This window comes from Nomascus leucogenys, chromosome 22a (genome assembly GCF_006542625.1).
Source record: "Nomascus leucogenys isolate Asia chromosome 22a, Asia_NLE_v1, whole genome shotgun sequence".
NCBI classification, from domain to species: domain Eukaryota; kingdom Metazoa; phylum Chordata; class Mammalia; order Primates; family Hylobatidae; genus Nomascus; species Nomascus leucogenys.
Genome location: NC_044402.1, coordinates 1827705 through 1848003, shown reverse-complemented (window position 1 = coordinate 1848003; position 20299 = coordinate 1827705). Strand labels below are relative to the sequence as shown.

The window sequence follows — 20299 nt, the reverse complement described above, 5'->3', positions numbered from 1 at the left end:
GTACTGGAATTACAGGTGTGAGCCACCACGCCTGGCCTGAAATTGCTTTCTTTATCCTTGATTATATTCTTTGCTCTGAAATTTCTTTTCTTTCACTACATTAAAGTTGTTCCAGTGTCTTCTGGCTTGCATTATTTCTGATGAGAACAATGCTGTCATTCTTATCTTTGTTCATTTGCATTTAATATGTCTTTTTGTTATTAACATAGGCATTCCAGCTTTCTTTTGATTAGTGTTAGTGTGTTTCTTTTTGTATCCTTTTACATTTAACCTATTTCTCTTTTTACATTTAAGCTTTTTTTTTTTTTGTAGGTAGCACATAGTTGGATCTTATTTTTTTATTTGGTCAGACAAATCTCTGCCTTTTAATTGAGATATTTAGACCATTTACATTTACTGTGATTATTGACACATTTGAATTTTGATCTATCATCTTGCTCTTTGTTTTCTTTCTGTCCTATTCATTTTTTGTTCTCCATTTATTTATTTTTTTGCCTTCTTTTGGATTGATGGACTATTTTATGATTCAAATTTATACTCTTTGTTGTCTTATTAGCTACAACTCTTTGATATGTTTTTTCATTGTTTGCTTTAGGACTTACATATACATCTTTAACTTATCACATTCCATTTTAAAATAATATTAATTTATGTACAGTGTAAAAAATTATGTATAGTATTAGAATCTTGCAGCCTGATAAATACATAACAGTACACTTCCATTTCTCCCTCCCAGGCTTTGTGCTATTGTTATTATTCATTTTATTTCTATATATGTTCTAAGCCCTACAATATAGTGAGTTTTTTCTTTAGTCAGTTATCTCTTAAAGAGATGTAAAAATGAGAGAAAAAAGATTTTATTTCATTTTTTTATTTTTTGAGACGAAGTCTCACACTTTCACGCAGGCAGGAGTACAGTGTCGTGATCTTGGCTCACTGAAACCTCCACCTCCTGGGTTCAAGCGATTCTCCTGCCTCAGCTTCCTAAGTAGCTGAGACTACAGGTGCGCACCACCATGCCCAGCTAATTCTTGTATTTTTAGTAGTGACGGGGTTTTGCTGTGTTGGCCAGGCTGGTCTTGAACTCCTGACCTCAGGTGATCCACCCGCCTCGGCCTCCCAAAGTGCTGGGATTACAGGTGTGCACCACCATGCCTGGCCAAAATATTTTATTTTTGCCAGCATATTTACCATTTCTGGTGCTCCTTTGTGTTGATCCAGATTTCCATTTGGTATAATTTGCTTTATGCCTGTAAGACTTCTTTAACATTTCTGGTAGTGCAGATCTGCTATTGATAAATTATTCACCTTTTCAACATCTGAAAAAGTCTTAATTTTGCATGTGGTTTTGAAACATGTTTTCATTGGCTATGGAATTCTAGATTGAAAGTGTTTTTTTCTTTCACTGCATTTAAGTTGTTCCAGTGTCTTCTGGCTTGCATTATTTCTGATGAGAACAATGCTGTCATTTTTATCTTTGTTCATTTGCATTTAATATGCCTCCCCTCTACCATGTAGTTAAGATTTTCTCTTTATCACTTGTTTTCAGAAATCTGATTATGTGCCTTGATGTTTTCTTCATGTTTCTTGTGCTTGAGGTTCATTGAGATTCTTGGATGTGTGAGTTTATGGTTTTCACCAAATTCTGAAAGTTTTCAGCCATTATTTCTTTAAATATTGTGTACAAATCCCTGTCGCTTTTCTGGCATTTTCATTACATAGATATCAGGCCACTTAAAGTTGTCCCAAAGATCACTGTAGCTCTGTTCATTTTTAAAAATAGTTTTTTTGGGTTTTCTTGTTTCATTTTGCATAGTTCCTGTTGCTATCCAAATAACTACTACTTCTGCAGTGTCTAATTTGCTATTAATTCTATCCAGTGTAATTTTCATCCTGGACATTATATTCTCCATCTGTGGAAGTTTAATTAGGTCTGTTTTATATCTTCTCAATGTTTCCATATCCTCTTGAACATATTGAAATATAAAAACAGATTTAATGTTCTTGTCTATTAATTACATCATCTGCTTCATTTTTGGGTTCTACAGATAGGTTTTTTTCTTCTCATCATGTATTTTTCTGTTTCTTTGCATGCCTGGTAATTTTTGCTGGTTGTTAAACATTGTGAATTTTACATTGTTGGGTGCTGGATAATTTCATTTCCTATAAATATTTGTGAGCTTTGTTTGGGGACATGGTTAAATTACTTGCAAATAGCTTGATCCTTTTGAGGCTTGCCTTTAGCTCTGTTAAGTGGGACCAGTTCAGCCTTTATTATGGGACTAAGTTTTCCCCAACAATGAGGCGACCTTTCTGAGTCATCTACCCCATGTCTTCTAAATGATAAGACTTTTTCCTTCTGGTTGGTGGGAACAGAAACTATTCCCACCATGGGTTACATTTTTTTTTTAATTTAAAAAATTTTGAGGAAATACATAATGTAAAATTGACCATTTTATCCATTTTTAAGCGTACAGTTCATGGCATTAAGTACACTCACATGGTTGTGCAACCACCTGCTACCAGCTAGCTCTGTAACTTCTCCTCTTCCCAAACTGAAACTCTCTACCTCGCAAACAATAACTCCTCATTTCCCCTTCCCCGGCCCCTGGCGACCATCATTCTCCTTTCCGTCTCTATGGATTTGATGACTCTAGGGACCTCACCTAAATGGAATCCTGTGGTACGTGTCCTTTTGTGACTGGTTTATTTCACTTAGCATAGCAACTTCAAGGTTCATCCGTGTGGTGCTATGTGTCAGAATTTTCTTCCTTTTTAAGGCTGAGTAATATTCCATTGTGTGGCTATACCACATTTTGTTTATCCATTCATCTACTGGCAGACACTTGGGTTGCTTCCATCTGTTGGCTGCTGTGAATAGTGCTGCTATGAACATAGGTACACAAACATCTGCTTTAGCTCCCAGCATGGTTTGGAATGTGGGCAGCTCTCCCTCACCTCCTTTTAGGTGGTTTTATCCAAAGCCATGGGTGATTTATGGACCCGCATGAGTTGATCCATACTCAGCTGAGGATTCAAGGGGCACTCTCTGCAGATCTCCAGAGCTAAGTTTTTGTGCAGACCCTATTCTGCATTCTCTAGCCACCTTGGTCTTTCCAGACTCTCAACTGTGTCTCCTCTGTTTAGGGGCACCTGTGGGCCCCTCCTGGGTCCTCCCTTCTCATGCTGAGGCCTGTCCTCTCTCCAGGCTGGGGCGGTCAGGGCTCACCTTTGTTTTCCTGCTCTCAGGGATCACTCTCCCGTCCTGCCTGATAGACAATGTCTGTAAACTGGTGTTTCATATGCTTTGTGCAATGTTTATTTCTGGTGGGAGTATAAATCTGGTCTCTGTTACTTTATCTTGGCTCAGAGTGAAAGTCCTTACCCATCTCCTTATTACCCCAAGAACACTGGCTCATACTCCTACCTGTGGACTGTTGACATTTTTTTTTAACCACATTCCTTTTCCTGAGACATTTGTGGCTGTCTCCAGGGCCTGCCAATGTTGTTGCAGGTACGCCCTGGTGGCCTCTGCCACGCCCTCTGTTAGGCCTTCATTTGGAGCCAGAGCTCTGCCAGACTCCTCACACCACCTGCCGCATTCTCCTGGGGGCTCAGATGTACCGACTGGCTCAGAGATAGGACATGTGCTCACCCATCATAAGCAAGTTGTATATCTATGTACCATTTCATATACTCACACAACTTCCCTGAAGGCTTGGGGTCAGCAGAAGTACCACGCAGGAGAGGCTATCTTTAGAAGTGTCCACTTGATGATGTCTAAGTAATACAGCCAACTCAGTCCCTTTTTTTTTTTTTTTTTTTGTTGAGACGGCGTCTCACTCTGTGGCCCAGGCTGGAGTGCAGTGGCACAATCTCGGCTCACTGCAAGCTCTGCCTCCTGGGTTCACGCCATTCTCCTGCCTCAGCCTCTAGAGTAGCTGGGACTACAGGTGTTTGCCACCACGCCAGGCTAATTTTTTTTGTATTTTTAGTAGAGACAGGGTTTCACCATGTTAGCCAGGATGGTCTCGATCTCCCGACCTTGTGATCCGCCTGCCTCGGCCTCCCAAAGTGCTGGTATTACAGGCGTGAGCCACTGCGCCCGGCCCAACTCAGTCCCTTCTGAGGGAACTCTCCAGGTGTTCCCCTCCCCCACCTCACTCCCTGCCAGCCTTCCTTCAGTTCGTTAAAATTTTGCCCAAATCACCCTCCCGACTGAATAGTTTATTGGAAGGACACGCCAATACACAGGCTAAGCGATGCTCCATAGCTAAGGCAGCACAGAGTAGCACATTTTGCAGTCTGGCTTATTTAGTCTTTTTATTTATTAACTTTTTTTTTTTTTTTTTTTTTTTTTTTGAGACGGAGTCTCACTCTGTCACCCAGGCTGGAGTGCAGTGGCACGATCTCGGCTCACTGCAAACTCTGCCTCCCAGGTTCAAGCAAGTCTCCTGGCTCAGACTCTCGAGTAGCTGGGATTACAGGTGGGCGCCACCACTCCCAGCTAATTTTTGTATTTTTAGTAGAGACAGGGTTTCACTATATTGGCCAGGCTGGTCTTGAACTCCTGACCTCAGGTGATCCACCCACCTCGGCCTCCCAAAGTGTTATTTAGCCTTTATTAATACTCCTTCTTGCCTCCTAATAGTCACATGTAAGGATTTAATTTTCCTTTGAGAACCGCTTTGGTCTCAGACCACACATGGTGATATGTCGTATTCACTCACTCGCTTTCTTTACAATTCCCATTGGAATCTCTCCTAGGAGTTACTCAGAAGTATATATCTACATATTTAAATTAAACAAATAATTACTTTAAAATGAAATTTAAACAGTATATAATTTAAGAAGTCAAATGATCGTCAGTGTTGGAAGGAAAACAGAAGCCTCCTGCCCCACCTATTCCTACCCCAAGTTCCACTTCTTGGCAGTGACCACTTTTAGCTGCTTCTCCTATTTACTTCTGTATTCCAAATAACCCACTTTTCCTGCAATTTTTACTTTTCAGTTTTATGTCCTTTCTAGGGATCTACTATGGAAGCTGAAGATTTTATATCACTCTGACCATTTTCTCTGTCCACCCTACTCCTATCCTTCTTATAGCTTGGTCACAATTTTTGATTAAATCAGCATTCAGAGTTAACATTAGCATTGTGAGCTATGTAAAGATCATTCACAACTGAGACTTTTAGCATACTATGATCACAGTTCTTTTCCGATATAGCTTTAAACTTAAAAATTGTTTTATTTTAAAACTGGCATAATTATTTTTTGTATTATGAATAATTCCCATGCTCTTTGATTTTTTTTTTTGAGATGGGATCTTGCTCTGTCACCCAGGCTAGAGTATAGTTGTGTGATTTTTAGCTCACTGCAAGCTCAAACTCCTGGGCTCAAGCAATCCTCTGGCCTCAGCCTCCTGAGTAGCTGAGACTACAGGCCCACATCACCATGCCTCACTAATTTTAGTCCCTTCCCTCCCCTCCCTTCCCCTCCCCTCTCCTCCCCTTCCTTCTCTTTCTTTCTGTAGAGTCAGGGTGTTACTATGTTGCCCAGGGTGGTCTTGAACTCCTGGTCACCACAAGTGACCCTCCTGCCTCATTCTTCCAAAGTACTGAGATTAGAGGCATAAGCCACTATGCCCAGCCCCATGCTCTTTGATAGAAGTTTAAATTTCTTCTAAATGTGTTAAAATACATGAAGTAATCTAATTCCTTCTGTCTTTTCCTTCTCCCTACCTGTAGAGAGTGCTTAATGCTTGCTCCAATATGGACCTGTTGGGACTGCGGTTCAGTGGACATCCTTGATCTCCATTCACCACTTTCTTGGGTTAGCTCCCATCTCCTTGATTCCACGTCCTCTTTTTCCTTGGTTTAGTTCCTTGCTGTGGGGGAGCCCATTATCCAAGAACTTAAAGAAAGAGAAAAATCATAGGCAAACCTTTTTGTCTTTACTTTTATGCTAAGCTGATATTAATAGTTTAGCTGGGTATAGAATTCTAGACAGGGAATCATTTTCCCTCAGTTTTGGACACTGAAATCCATCGTCTTCTAGTTTTCATTGTTTCCATTGAGAAGTCAGATGTCAACTGGTCTCCTGATCCATCCTCCTCCTCTCACCCCCAGAAGCTTTTAGTATCTTCTGTTTTTTCCTGGTGTTATTTTGAAATTTCAAGATGTTGGCCTTTTCTTCCCCCCTTTCTTGTGCTGGGCATTGAAGATTTCTAGCTTTTAGTTCTGGGCAAATGTTTTGGCATTATTCCTTCACTCATATTTTTTTCTGTCCTTCTCAGGAACTCCTGTGATTCAGACACTGAATTTCCTCTCTAATTCTGTAATTCAAAAAATGCTCCCATCTTATTTTCCAACTCTTTTTTCTTTACTTTCTTGGAGGTTTCCTTAATTTTATCTTTCACCCTCTTTCTTGAATTTTATTTGTTATATTTTTATTTTCCAAGTGCTTTTTAAATTGTCCTCTGAATTGCATCTGCACTTAAGTTCATGGAAGTCAATATTTTCTTTCTCTGAGGAAATTCCACGGCCATTCTCAGGACTAGTCGTGGAGATGCCATATCCTGTTTGGCCCCGGGTGGCAGCTCCTGAAGTGTGTGGTGTCTTTGACGTGGTTAATGGTGTTGCCTGGACCCCAGGGTCTGAGGGAGTGGCACCCTCAGCATTCCCATCTTCACTGATTCAGCACCTCACTCTCTGTGTGGTGCATCAATGCTCTACACTCTCATGTAAAGCCATATTCACACACACACACACACGCACAGAGCCTCTACTCATGAGGCTGCCTTCATGCCCAGCCCTGGTCCCTGGGGATCCAGAGCTGAGGGAAGCTGGGGGTTTTGTATGAGGTTCACCCCCAGGCTCTTCAGGAAGCAGCGGGGCCACTTCTGGCATGGTGGCGGGGCTGTCTAGGCAATGCACCTGTGCTAAGGGGTTTCTCAAAATTTTGCAGATTGCACCTTCAGCCAAAGTGCCTGGGGACTCGGTAAGACTCCTGACCCAGGTGTCTTTCTTCCCCGGTCACTGCCTATCCTCAAGCTGGAGGCTGAGCCCAGCCTACAAGGAGTAGAGGGAGAAGAGGCAGGAACAGGAGGGGAGAAGGAAGTCAGGGGTATGGGGTTAGATGCACCAAGGCCTGTTAGGTGGAGTGGGGGCACTGGTGAGGCCACAGGGCTGGCCTTGTGGGCCTTGAAGGTGACCCCTAGACTCCATGCCCTGGTGCACCCTTCACTGTCTCAGGGCCTCAGTTTTCCTATCTGCATAAAAGGGGAACTGGACCAAGAGAGTGCTTTAATCGTTGTCTGGCCACAAACTGTGGCCAAAGTGTGCCATCTGCTGGCCACAAGTGACAGTGTCCCCGTTCCAGATGTGGCTGAGGGAGGTAGAGACTCCGGAGTCCTGCCAGGGCTTGGGTATTGTGGGCATGGAGGGAGGTTCAGGCAGCCAGATCCTGTGTAGGAGGGGAGAGGGGAGCCAAGCACGGCGGGAAGAGATCCAGGCTGCGGGCCTTGCAGGCTGGGCTGGAGGCCAGGGCTCTCCACCCTGGTAGGGAGGGCACTGGCTGGAAGGTTTGGAGGCCACTTGGTGCTACACACATTTCCTCCCAAGAAACACAGAAGGTGCAGGTACATCAGGAATGCTTCCACCTGGGCCCAGGAAGAGTCCTCAGGCTGGGGCAGCTGGGAGCCACGCACTGGCTTGCAGGTCCCATGAGGTCAACCTGGCTGATTTAGGGCTGGGCTGTGGGAGCCTGGGCAAGGCATCCTGAGGGTGGGGTCTGGCACTGCAGCCTCGAGGTGCAGTGTGGTGGGGGGGTGGGAGGAACCAGGGTGGGGCCAGTGAGGTGGCCAGAGCAGAATATAGGGTGGGGGCATGGCAGGGCCGGGACAAGGCTGGGATAGGAAGGACAGGAGCCCCTCTGCGAGGAGAATGCAGCAGGACCTGGCGGCACAGAGAACAAGCCTGGGGTTCATGCATTCCTTTATTTCTTCAACAAATGTGAATGAGCTTCAATGCTGTGCCAGGTGCTCAACCAAACATTTCCTGCCCTCATGGAGATGATATTCTAAAGGGGATGAAGGACAATAAACTGGACAAGTAAGAAACATCTAAGTCAGCTCCCGGTAAGTGCTAAGGAGGGAGAGGAAACACGGGTGAAGCTGCAGGATGCAGGAAGGGCCTGACGTTTTAGGTAAGGTGGGCAGGGAACGCTTTGCTTAGAAAAGGCCTGGTGGCTCATGCCTATAACCCCAGCACTTTGGGAGGCTGAGGCAGGAGGATTGCTTGAGCCCAGGAGTTTGAGACCAGCCTGGGCAACATAGTGAAACCTGGCCTCTACAAAAAAATCAAAAAGTGATCTCAGTGTGAAGGTGCATACCTGTGGTCCCAGCTACTCAGGAGGCTGAGGTGGGAGGCTTGGTTGAGCCTGGGAGGTCGAGGCTGCAGTGAGCTGTGATTGCGCCACTGCACTCCAGCCTGGGCGGAAGAGCAAGACCCTATTTCAAAAAAGAAAAGACACGGAGAAAGGCAGGCATGTGGGTGTCTGGGGGAAGAGCCCCCCTGGCAGTGGGAACAGTGGAGCAAACGCTCAAATGGGGGTGACTGCACGTTTGGGAACAGCGAGGAGGCCCTTGGGGCTGGAGCAGAATGCGAAGGGGGTGCAGAGCCAAAGGAGAGGGGTCAGCCAGGGCCGAGAAGTGGAAAGAGCCCACCGCCTTCTTAAAGGCTCACCTGGCGGCTGTGCTGAAGCAGGCATGGCATTGCAGAACCCCCTCCAGGGGCTGACATCCCATTAGGGTGGTGGGGACAGGAGATCTTGATGGATGGACCGCGGGGGCGGTGAGCAAGCAGGAGTCAAGGACGACTCCAGGATGACTGAATTGAAAGAGTGAATGAGCGAGGCCGGGCGCGGTGGCTCACGCCTGTAATCCCAGCACTTTGGGAGGCTGAGGCGGGCGGATCACGAGGTCAGGAGATCAAGACCATCCTGGCTGACACGGTGAAACCCTGTTTCTACTAAAAATACAAAAAATTAGCCGGGCGTGGTGGCGGGCGCCTGTAGTCCCAGCTACTCAGGAGGCTGAGGCAGGAGAATGGCGAGAACCCGGGAGGCGGAGGTTGCAGTGAGCTGAGATTGTGCCACTGCACTCCACCTGGGAGACAGAGCAAGACTCAAAAAAAAGAAAGAAAGAAAGAATGAGTGATGGAGAGCTTGACACCCCAGGAGACACTCCTCCATTCCCCTTCCCCTCGCCTGCAGAAGCCCCCTCCTGGCGCTGGCCAAGGTGCTGAAGCTGCGTCCTGGCTGTCCCTCTGTGCTGGACCTGGGGCTCCTCTGGCGCAGGGTCAGGTCTGCGGAGCCGTCAGCTGGTGACCAGCGAGCATCCCCAGCCTCTCCCTCCTCAGCAAACCCTTAGCACAGGGTTCTCCGTGGGATCCTGGCTGGGCTCCCAGAGCTCAGTTCAGAGCTGACCACCCTTGCTCCTGCTCCGTCCTGGCTCCGAGGCCAGGGCTGGGGTCCCTTGCTCTGCAGCTGCACTCCTGAGGCTGAGCCCTGGGGGAAGCGGGAACGAGGCTGTAAACACAGGGCTTAGGAGCACAGACTCCTGGGGTGAAACCTGGAGACTGACCTCCCCACGCTGGGCCTCATTTCCTCATCTGTAAAACGGCAATCATACAATACCCGTGCCTAGCACTGTTGGGCAGATTAAATGAGTGGATATTACCAAGTGTGTAAGACAGAGCCTGGTCCAGAGAGCAGGTGGGTGTTTGCTAAACTCCACGGCCGGCCACCCTCCCCCAAGCACTCAGACACGCTCTGAAGAACTGGTGCAGTGACCGCCTGAAGCCTGCCCTTGGTGCTGAGGAGGAGGGGCCTCGCTTGACTAGAAGGCCCTGCCCTGAGCCGGGGTCGGCCTCCCTTGTGGCTGCCTTCCTGAGGCACCCTCTCTCCTGCACCCCAGACATGGTCCTGGCCTCCAGGAGGGATAGGTGAGCAGGGAGCCCAGGGAGCTGGTCGATCTTGGGAAAGTGTGGGGAGTGTCCCGAGGCCTCCTTGAGGAGAAGGGTTTTTCCACCCCCTCAACTGTTGGAGAGGATGAGGGTCTGTCTGATGCCAGGTGTGATCCTAGGGCCATGGGCCTTGGATCATTTTATGGTGGACAGTTTAGGCTCTGTAACCCTTCCTTATCTCTTTATTAAATGCTAAACAGGATGGTTAAAAACCCCACAAAAGTCAAAACCATGCAGAGGGGTGTAAAATGGAAGTGAAACCTCTCCCGAATCCCACCCCTACTCTCTCTCCAGAGGCAACAATCGTTACCTGTTGCTTGTGTCTGTCCCAGGAAAGGTCCCCGCCTTCACAAGCATAAACCTCTGCAAAGGCCAACGGGGCTGTGCCGCACACTGCGTGCCCGTGCCTGTCCCGGGTCCACCTGCCGTCCATCCACTGTCGCCAAGGATGAAGTGAAAATTGGCCATTCCTACCTAGCCGGTTTCCACTACTACAGACACCTCTGGCAAGTGTCCAGTTTCCGTGGGAGCGTGTCTGGGGCGCCTCCCAGCTCTCACCCTGCAGGCTGAAGGGACATGGATGGGAGTGCGGTGGGCTCTGGAGGGACCGGTCTGCCTCCAGGTACCGTCCACCTCATCACACATGGAGACAGGAAGGTGTGGAGAGGTGGGGGGCTGGGCTCTTGACCGGCACCAGCAGGCTGGGGAGAGATGGCGGTATGGAGGGCCCTGGGCTCCAAGCACCCAGGTTAGGAATCTGAGCACTCAAGCCCCATGTCCTCCTCCCTCCCTGAAACATTGCAGCGTGTGGTCTGATTGGAAGCTGAGTTCCTGCAATTAATCCCATCAGAGGGGCCCTGCTGAAAGGCAGGGGGATTTTTCTGTTTTCCTCCCTTGGTCTAGATTTCCCTAGGGACAGCTCTGACCAGCCGCCGCGTGCCTGGTAAATTAAATGTTAACAAAAATCCCCACAATGACTTTAATCAATCCACTGACATGGCGGGTGGCCTCCCAGAAGCCCTTGGTCCGCTGAAGGGAGGAGCCCCCGCCCCCGCCCCAGGCTCAGGGTCTTGGATGAGACAGGATGGGGGAAGAGGACAGTGTTCCCCAGTCCCCTTCCTGTGCGGGAGGAGGGTGGGTGGTCCCCAGAGTGTCCTCCTGGAGAGGGACAGAGAGAAAGGGGGGACTCTGGCCCCCTTTATAACTTGCCCTGATCCCAGGCCAGGAGTGATGGTGGACACAGGGAGGGGGCAGCTCTTCCCCGCCTCTCTCCTGACCAGAAGCCTGGGTGAGTACAGAGCAGGTGGTCACGATCGGCCATGTGGTCAGCAAATCCAGCGTTTATGGTGATTCTGTTGGAGACAAATGGAAGTGCTGGGCTCTGGGTTAGAGGCAGGTTGAGACAATGTCCTTCAGACTCCACTGGAGGGAGTCAGGGGAAGGACCGGGGTAGCAGGAGGGTCTTCAGGCGCTGGGGCAGTGGGGTTGTGGGGCGTGGCCATGGTCCTTCCCAGGGGAGACTAGAGGAGTGCAGGGGGCAGAGAGCACATAAAGTCTAGCCCAGCCTTAGCACCCCAGCGAGGCCACAGGTGCGCGCTGGCGCCGCTGAAAACGTTCTCCTTCCCTCGCCTGTCCACCTTCCAAGTCCTGCTCAAGGCGCATAATGTCCCCTGGGCAGGGTCCCTGACACTTCCTTAACTCCCAAAGACCTTCCGCGTGGGCCTAGCGCATTTAGGCGAACCTCTCTGCCTGCTTGATCCTCCCCCTTCCTCCCTCAAGCCAGGCATCCCACCCACTTGTGCGCGAGGCTGGGGCAGGCCACAGGAGGAGCGCGGGACCCGGGCTTGAGTTTGCACCCCAGGCAGAGCGCCCACCCCCGCCCCTAGCTCCGGACCCTGAAAGTAAAGTCGTCGTGCCCGGCAGCCAGCCCGAATCTTCCAGCCCTCAGGGAGTCGGGGTCGGGGCAGGGAAGGCCACGGGTGGCGGCAGAATCGGGATCCTGGAGTGGAGGCGCAGACCGCGTGTCCCGCTGCGCACGCTCCGTGGTCCGGTTGGGGTGGGCCTTGGAGGTCCATAGGCCAAGGTTGAATGGGGGCTCTGGAGCGTGGGCGGGCTGGAGTGCACAGGTCACTGGGCTCTGAGCGTTTCCATGGGCCAGGACCCCAACGCGCGGCGTCCTCAGGACAGATTGGAGGGGAAAGGGGCTGCGATTATGCCCCAGTCGGAAGGGTTTTACAGCAGCCGCGCTGCCCTCTCCCTGCCGGATACCCGGCAGTAGACACCGACGTCTGGGGGCGAGCGAGGCAGGTGGATGCGGACCGCGACCCGATTCTGGCCTCCATCCTCCGCCCCGTGGCGCGCGGGGCCGTCGCCCCACACCTCCAGTCCGCGTGGCTGGTGTCTGGCTCGCCGCCGGGGCGGAGGGGGCGCTGTCGGCGCGGGCGGGCGGGGCCGGAGCGCGGGGGCGCGCGGCGCGGAGCGAGCGCAGGGCTCGGGGGCGCGGGCCGCGGAGGACCGGGGGCTTGGCGGGCGGCCCTGCGCGGTGCGGGGCGCGGCGGCGGCGGGCGCGCGGCCAGTGAACGCGCGGGCGGGGCGGCGGTGGCGGGAGGCGCTAGGGGCCGCTCCCCGCGCTTCGCTCTTCCATGGCGCTGCCCCAGCCGCCCCAGCCGCCCCGCGGCGCGCCCCGCAAGGCTCCCAGCCTGCTGGAGATGGGGGCGCTCTGCCTGGACTCGGAGATCATCCTAGGCTTCACCAGCCACCTCCTGCGGCGACGAGGCAAGGTGAGGGCTGTCGGGAGGGGCGAGCGGTGTAGGCGCCGTCCCGCGACTTTGCCGCGCGGCTCGCGCGACTGGGGGTGCTGCGCCGGGAAGGAGACGGCAGGTCCGGAGCCGCGTCCCGCAGCCCGGGCTGGGACTCGCTGCCGCACTTTCCCCCATTAGCGTTGTCCGCGTCTCCCTGTCCCTTCAAGGCTGTGTCCCAACCGGACCCACCCGGAGGCTGTGGCTAGGGCGGAGAGCGCAGCGCAGGGACTCTCTGGCTCACCTTGCGCCTTGCTAGGATGGGCGAAGTAGGGGGTCGTGGACCCTGACTGATCGTGAGCCCCCGGGGTGACTCCAGCCCCCTCGTGCACCCCGTGTTCTGCGGATATGGGATGTGAGCTTGTGCTTCCCAAAGCGCCGCGGCGGTAGAAGCGCTGAAGTTGCGGGTGTGGCTGGCCAGGGGCGCAGGAGCTGGGCTCCCGACCGCTGCGTGCTTCTGGGTTGCGTGTGTGGGTGGGGGGACGGGATATAGAGAGTGTATGTCCCGGAGCAGTGGAGCGGCGGGAGGCGGTGCTGTCTGCCGGCAGTGCGGGTGGGGTTTGGGTGTTGTCCTGGGTACCCAGATCCGGATGTGGGCTGACGCCCGTTTTCTTTCTCCAGGCTGCGTGCGATGAGATGGGTAGGGGAAGCGCTTCCGGGCCCCCAGGCTGGGTGGAAAGGGACTGCAGGTTACGGATCTCAGAAAGACAGTGGAGAGCCCCTGCCACTTTATTCCATACCCCCTTGCGTTTTCGAACCCCTAAGGTCATCAACGACCCGGAAAGCCGGGAGGGGATCACCTACCCCACTTTCTGGGGAGGGCGTGCGTGGGCGGGGAGGCTTATCCAAGTAAAAGGGGGTGGGCAAAACGGAAAGGGTCACTTTGACGTATTGCGTATCTGCGAAGGCCTCACTGTATGCGCCGGCAGCCGCGTGTCCTGGTCTCTGCCGGGATCACGACATTCGGAGTTTCCGAGTGCGCCTCAGGCCTGGGACGCGGGGCGCTGGGTCTCCCCAGTCTCGGAGCCGTGTGCGCAGCGGCCGGCAGGGGGCGCTCGCGTCACGGGGAGCCCGCCCGCCGCGCCCGCCTGGCTTGACCCAGGCTTTGGGGCTGACCCGGAGCCTGGCCCCGGAGCTGCCTGCGGCCGCGGATGCCGGCGACATTTGGGGCCCGGCTAGGCACAGAGCAACTGGTCGCCGGGGAAGGGCGGGGGGGGGGGGGCGCGGACTCCCAGCCGGAGACAAACAAGCAATTAATTCCGGAGCTGAGTTCCCATCTGCCAGGCCTGCTGACAACAGGTCCGGCGCACGCCCGCAGGACCTCCCGCTTCCCGGGCGGCACGGCGCGCACATCCACTTGCGGGCACACGCGCGGCTGTAAAGACACGTGCCGTTCGCAGACGCGCCGAGGCACAGATACGCCGGCGCGGTCGCTGCCCGGCTCGAGGCGCACACCGCGGCGACACTCACCCACGCGCGACAATTAGACCCAAAGTGGCCCGCGACACGCAGAGTACGCCGGGCTTTCTGGAAAGGCGCCTGGGAGTCTCGGGGCCGGGGTCCCGCCCCTTTCTCGGCCCACCTCGCCGTGGAACTTGGGCAAGAGCGTCCCCTCCGTAGCCTCAGTTTTCCCGCCTGTAGAGGGAGGGGCGTCGGTGCCTCCTGGGAGACGCGCAGCCCTGGTGTCCCGGGAGAGGGGCGGGAGGCGCATGCGCGCGCGCAACTAGATCCTCGCCGCCGCCCCCAGCGCCCCTCCCCGGGGCAGGGAGTCACCTAACAGGTTGGGGTCCTTGGAGTGCGCGGGGCCGCCCGGGGAAGCGAGGACCCTACCCCCCACGCGCCGCCCAGCACTGGGCAAGGGCGGGGCACTCTCTGGGCTCCCGCCCCCCGCCGCCCGCCCCGGGAGCCTGAGCCCCGCCCCTCCCCGGCCCCGCCTTCGCCTCCCGAGCGCGCCCACCGAAGCCACCGCGCGCCCCAGGACACTCGCCGGCTCTGCGAACTTCCGAGCGGCTGGGCCGGGCCATGGGGGCGCCTTGGGGCCGGATCACGTAGCCGCGGCGCCCCCGGAGAGCCAGCGTGGCCGGGAGCGCCCGCCGGGCTCTTCCCGCGCCCGGGCCATGGTCGGCCGCGGCGTCCCTCTGTGCGCTGCGCAGCCCGCGGTACGCGCGGCCCGGCTTGGAGAGGGAGGCGGGCGGCGGGGGCCCGGGACGGCGAAGATAATCGCGGTGTGCGCTGGATCACTGGGGGCCGGGCCTCCTGCTGAGGGTAGCGGACCCGCAGGCGGGACCTCCGGGGATGGAGGGAGTGGGTGAGCGCCAGGGTCGTGCCCAGGGCTCCTAACTTTGGCGAGAGCGTCACTCTGGGGCAGGGCGCTCAGGGGTCTGGAGCCGACGGACGTCCCAGGCTCACTGTCCGCTTCCGCCCCCACACCCTGCAGGTGGCCGAGGGCGGCCCGGCCCGCGAGCCGCCGCCGCTGCTGGAGGTGTCCCCCCGAAAGAGGCTACCCGCCGGGCCCGACCAGGACCCATGCGGCAGCCGCCCTGCGCCCGAGGGCGCCGGGGCCGGCCCAGAGCAGGGCCACTCGGCCGGCGGAGGCGGCTGGTGCCGCCACTGCCACACGAAGCTCGTGGAGCTCAAGCGACAGGCGTGGAAGCTGGTCAGCGGGCCCGGGACCACCCTCCGGGTAAGTGACACTTCCTGAGGCCGACCCCTCCGGGCAGGGCCACGCCGAGCTTGCGTAGAACTTGGGGCTTGGAGGGAAGCAGGGTTCCACTCCTTCCCTGCTGCTGTTTCCACAGAGAGTTATCAGCCAGGACTTCCCTTCTGCGGGCCTCAATTTCCCGGTCTGTAACACTATGTGTGAGCTAGGGAGCTCAGCCCCAGGGGCCCTGCTGCCTCGGATGGGAGGGGCCTGGGCTGGCGTTCCTCCCCCAGCCCAGATGTCCCACAGCTGGACCGCATGTGTTTGTGGGAGGAGGAGGGGAGAGAGCGGATGGCAGGGACTCCACCCAGGGCGGTACAGCTCCTGCCCTGCCAGCAGGGAGAGGTTATTTGGTGCATTGTGGCCCTTGGGGCACCTGGGCCCCCAGCCAGGTGTCTGGAAATTACATACCTGGGGCCGGGGGCCCTGGCAGGTGGAAGGGTGGGCCACAGCCGCTGGGGCGTCCCTGCCTACTCCTCTCCCAGCCTCAAGGATAAGAACTGTTGTCCCACACCTCCTGGGACAGACTGAGGCAGTGGCCGCCCATGGGGAATTGAGTCTGGGCCCTCTGGGTTCCTCAGGCTCCAGCCCCAGGGGCAGGTGCTTGCGGGGGAGGGGTTCTCCTGGATTTCCAGCCAGTGGGCTTGCCGGCTCTGGAGGGAGCAGGGACCATTGTTCCAGGAACAATGCATGCTGAAAGTTTGCAAAGGCTGGGGGCGGGTGGGGGTCTCCAGAGGAAGCCCGCTGCCCGACCTTCAGCCTTTATGAAAGAGTTCCTGGGAAGTCCACATAATCCCCATTGAATCTAAATATAGTTCTCTAAGGAGGGCTGTGGGGGTTGGAGTGAGCTGAGACCCTGACTGCCCTGTCTGGGGCAGGGCAGGGTGGGGCAGGGTACCAGTCTGGTTTCTGCCCTGGGCACCCTCTCCGGGCGCTCTGGAGTCTTGGCGAGGGATAGGGTTGCCGCAGCCTCTCTCTGGCTCAGGCCAGGCGCCTGTGGGCCTGTCCTGGGGTGGGGCTGGACCCACCCTGTCCTCTGCTCTGGACAGGCTGCAGCCTTGGCCATACTCTGTGCCCCAGTGGCCTGTATCTAGTTAAAAGGCAGCAGGAGACCCTTGAGAGCCCCCTGGAGAGGGCCAGCCAGAGCTAAAGGCCCATCTTGCTGCCCCATTAGGGGAAACAGGCCAGAGGCAGGAGGGGCATTAGGACTGAACTGGTCTCCCCATTCTTGGAGTGGACTTGGACTGCTGATGCTGCCTGGCCCTGGGGCCATGGTCCTGGCATGGACTTGTGGAGGGGAGGGGGCTCCTGGTCACGGGCAGGCCAGGGGTCCTAGTGGAGAGGGCTGCAGGTCATACTAGTCCCTGGTGGATTCGAGGTTCCTCATCTAGGGGGGTGTCTTGGTCTCTTCTGGCAGACAGGTCGTCAGGGGAGCGCCAGACCACCCACCTCCAGCCTCCCCTGAGCTTGGCCTTTGACACTGGAAACGCCTCTTGAGTGCCAGCTGGGGGCTCCCCCTTCCCTGGCTGGTGCTGGCACTCAGCACACCAGGGTCCCGGGCTGGTCTCAGCCAGGGCTTTGTTCTGCTCTGGGCCCCCTTATTCTGCTTTGTGGCCTTCTCTGTCACCTGGGGCCTGTTGTGAAGTGCTGTCCCCCTTGCAGGGTGCTGTGCCCCCGGGAGAGAAGGCCCTATCCTCCACTGTCTCTCCACAGGGCATGGGGGGCTGCGCCTGCCATCCTGGGGCCTTACGGGTGTCATTGTCCTGTCCCCTGTGCGGGCCTGGGCTGTCCCCAGAGTCCCAGGAAAATTGTAGCCTGCAGCCCTGGCCTGGCCTGCTGGGCCCAGATGTGTGGACATGGCTGCTTCTGTGTTTGGGTTGGGAGGGAAATCTCTGGGGTGGCCAGGGGGACCCCAGTATGCTCCCCGGAGTCCGATGCACTGTCCAGTGGGCCCTGGCCTCTGCTCTCTAAGGCCAGTGTGGCAAGGGGTATTTAGGGTTGGTGTTCTAGGATTTCCCCAGGGGCCCATTTCGTATGTTTTAGGGGAGAGATGAGCTTCCTCGAGGATAGCCGTTTACAGAGAACTTCACGATCATCCATCTGTCTCATGCTTGGATCTTCAGAATCCCAGAGAAGTGGAGAGACTTGCTGGGACCCGGCCTGGCTGTTAGAGGCCCTTGCCTCCGGGCTCCCTGCCTGTCTCCGCTGTAGAGGGAGGCTTAGAGGGTCGAGGGCCAGCCTGCCAGGGTCTCCTTGAATGTGTTGCTCTTTAGCCAGCCCGCGATGCCCCCATGGTCCTGCCCGTGCTCATCCCCTGCTGGGCCCTTGCCCATCCCCTGCTGGGCCCTTGCCCACCCTCCTGCCAGGAGGCAGTTCCCTTGAGCAGGTTCCCAAGAGTTCTTGGCCACTGTTTCCTCCTCTGCGACATGGGACGGTCTTTATGCCCATTGCACAGGTATGTAGAGCAGTGCCCGGAAGGGACGCACTCTCACCTTCGCGGCGGCTGCTGCTGCTGTTTGCTGAGTTAGGGACTCGGAGTCATTGTGCCTGGGGCTGTTGGAGCCCGGGTTCCAGGCCTACCTCTCCCTTGCTGCTGTGTGCTCTCGTCTGCCTGAGCCTGTCTCAGTTCCCTTGTCTGGGCAGTGAGGGTGACCATGGTCCCCTGTCCGGGGACCTCATCCCCGTGGCATGGATAAGACTGTGCCCTCCCCACCTTTCTGAGCCCTGGTGCCCCGTCTGGGGCTGGAGGGGAGGGGGACATTGTCTTCCTGCCCAGGTTGGAGCCCCAGGGGGTTGTCTTTCCTGATCTGAGAAGGGTGCTTGGCCCTGGGTGTGGAGGGGAGTCCCCATGATGGGCCTCTGGCCATGGCTCCTGCTCCCCACTGCACCCCCACACTGTGCCCTCTGCTCTCGCCGGGGTCCTCAGGCCTTGTCTCCGGGCTGACTACTTCAGGACCCCCATGGCCTGGAGCGGCCCTCTGTGGCCTGGCCTCCAGTGGCCTCCAGGGCCCTTTCTCTAATGGGCTGCTCTGTCTGCCCTGCCATAGATGCTGTCCTCATCCCCAGACCCCCTGGCCTCCCTGGGCTGGTGGCCCTTCAGTATCCCTGCTCTGGCCTCCGGGGCCCCTTCTCAGGTGCCCCCAACTCTGAGATGTCCCTGTGGGAGGTCACAGCCCGGTGCCTCCCATTCAGCAGGCAAAGCTGGGGCCTCCCTCTTTCTCCACATCCGAGGCCCCCCTCCCTTCCCCATGCTCACCTACCACCATGAGCTGGTTCTGGCAGACCTCTTCCCTCCCCCCGACCCCAGTCCTGGTTTCTACCACAAGCAGGAGCTCTGCCAGGTCAGGCATGGGGTCCAGGTCACCTGGAGGTGTTTGTTGAATGACTGAGTGACCAGGCTTTTCCTCCCACACCCCACTTGCTGGTGGTCACCCCCGGGACTGCTGGGGCTGGATTCTGGCTCTGCGCCCCTCAAAATGACAGTTCCCATGGAGGATGACGATCCCCCTCCCCCACAAAGGATGGTTCCCTGCTTCAAGGAGAGGGTCCCTGCTTGGGGATCCATTCCAGCTGCTGACAGACACGTCATGTGAGGTGTGGACTCCTCCTGAGACCCCGTGACATTTGAAGTGTCAACACTGGTGCTGAATTGATTATTGCCCCTGATGGGGAAAATGATCAATTCTCATTTAGCTCCTGAGTGTCTCTTGCTTATCCAGGCAGGGGCCTCGTCCTTATGCCCCCAAGAGCTTCAGAACCACTGTTGGTGCTGCCTGCTGGTGCCACGCAGCTGAACAGTGAGGGAAGCTGCCCTGCCCATCGAGGCTGTGGCTCTGGGTTCTCCTCCCAGCGAAGCTCCGGGGTGGCCCCTGTGTACAGGGAATCAGCTGTCATGGTCTGAGGCCGGGAGCCCTCCTACCGCTCTGCGTGGCTTGGCGAGTCCTGTTTCTCCTTGGAAGCTGCTCGTGGGCCTCTGTTTGCTTCTCCTGTTGCCTCTCTGGTTTGACTGGAGGTGACTCCTGCCAGCTTTTCGTTCCTCCTCTGTCACTTGTCCGAGGAAGCCCTCTTAGCCCCCTGGATGGATGGGGGCATCTCTGTCTCCACAGCCCCCAGGCCCATGATTTGGGGGTCCCGGGTCTGTTGCCCCCAAATAGGCAATGGTCCTGGGAGGGTGGGAACTGCTTGCCACTTGTAGTCAGAGCCCCTGGGCCCCCAGACTTGGGGCTGCCGCCTTCCCTCGCTGCTTGGAGCCTGGCCCAGTTTCCACTGCTGCCAGGGCCACCTTTGTGCCTGGCAGTGGCACCCGCCTCGGGGATCCGCAGGGTGGGGTGCCTGGCATCAGCAGCATTCCCAGCTGAGCCCGGGTGTCACAGGCTTCGGTGGCAGCCTGGGGAGGTGTGAGAGGGGCACGGTTCCCTGGCTGGCAGGCAGGGCACTGGCTAACTCTACCAGGAAGGGCTCTGCTCGGGAGGCCATGGAGCTCGGAGATGGAGCCCGGGAAGGGCCGGGAGGAAGGCTGGTCAGGCCCAGCCTTGCTGTGCAGCCTCTGTGGGACCTGGGCTTTCTCTTCCCTGGACGGATGGTGCTGCCTCCGGGATTCCCTGTGGTTCAGCATGTGATGGGTGGAGGGCACGTCCCTGTGCTTGTCTTGTCTCTTTTGCTGCTCTGGGGTCCCAGGGATTGAGGATGGGCATTTGGGGGAGGACTTGAGCTTGAGGGATGTGAACCATTGTCCTCTGAACACCAGCCAGAAGCAGAGATGGAGCCCTAGCGGC

At 55.9% G+C, this 20299-nt stretch overlaps 1 protein-coding gene and 1 long non-coding RNA gene across 2 annotated transcripts in view; one reads left to right on the top strand and one right to left on the bottom strand.

Moving 5' to 3' along the window:
• Window positions 1-10990: 10990 nt before the first annotated feature.
• Window positions 10991-14458, bottom strand: LOC115832461. Its single transcript, XR_004027970.1, has 3 exons — window positions 13738-14458; window positions 13068-13445; window positions 10991-11377 (listed from the first exon to the last, which is right to left on the bottom strand). It is a non-coding gene; the product is annotated as an uncharacterized LOC115832461 (long non-coding RNA).
• A 328-nt stretch (window positions 14459-14786) lies between these two features.
• The window catches only part of KIF26A (kinesin family member 26A), a 41894-nt gene continuing 36381 nt past the window's right edge, over window positions 14787-20299 (top strand). The window contains exons 1-2 of the mRNA XM_030803619.1: window positions 14787-14982; window positions 15261-15506. Of these exons, the coding sequence (XP_030659479.1) occupies window positions 14941-14982; window positions 15261-15506 (288 nt within the window). The 5' untranslated portion in view covers window positions 14787-14940. The remainder of the gene's footprint in view (window positions 14983-15260; window positions 15507-20299) is intronic.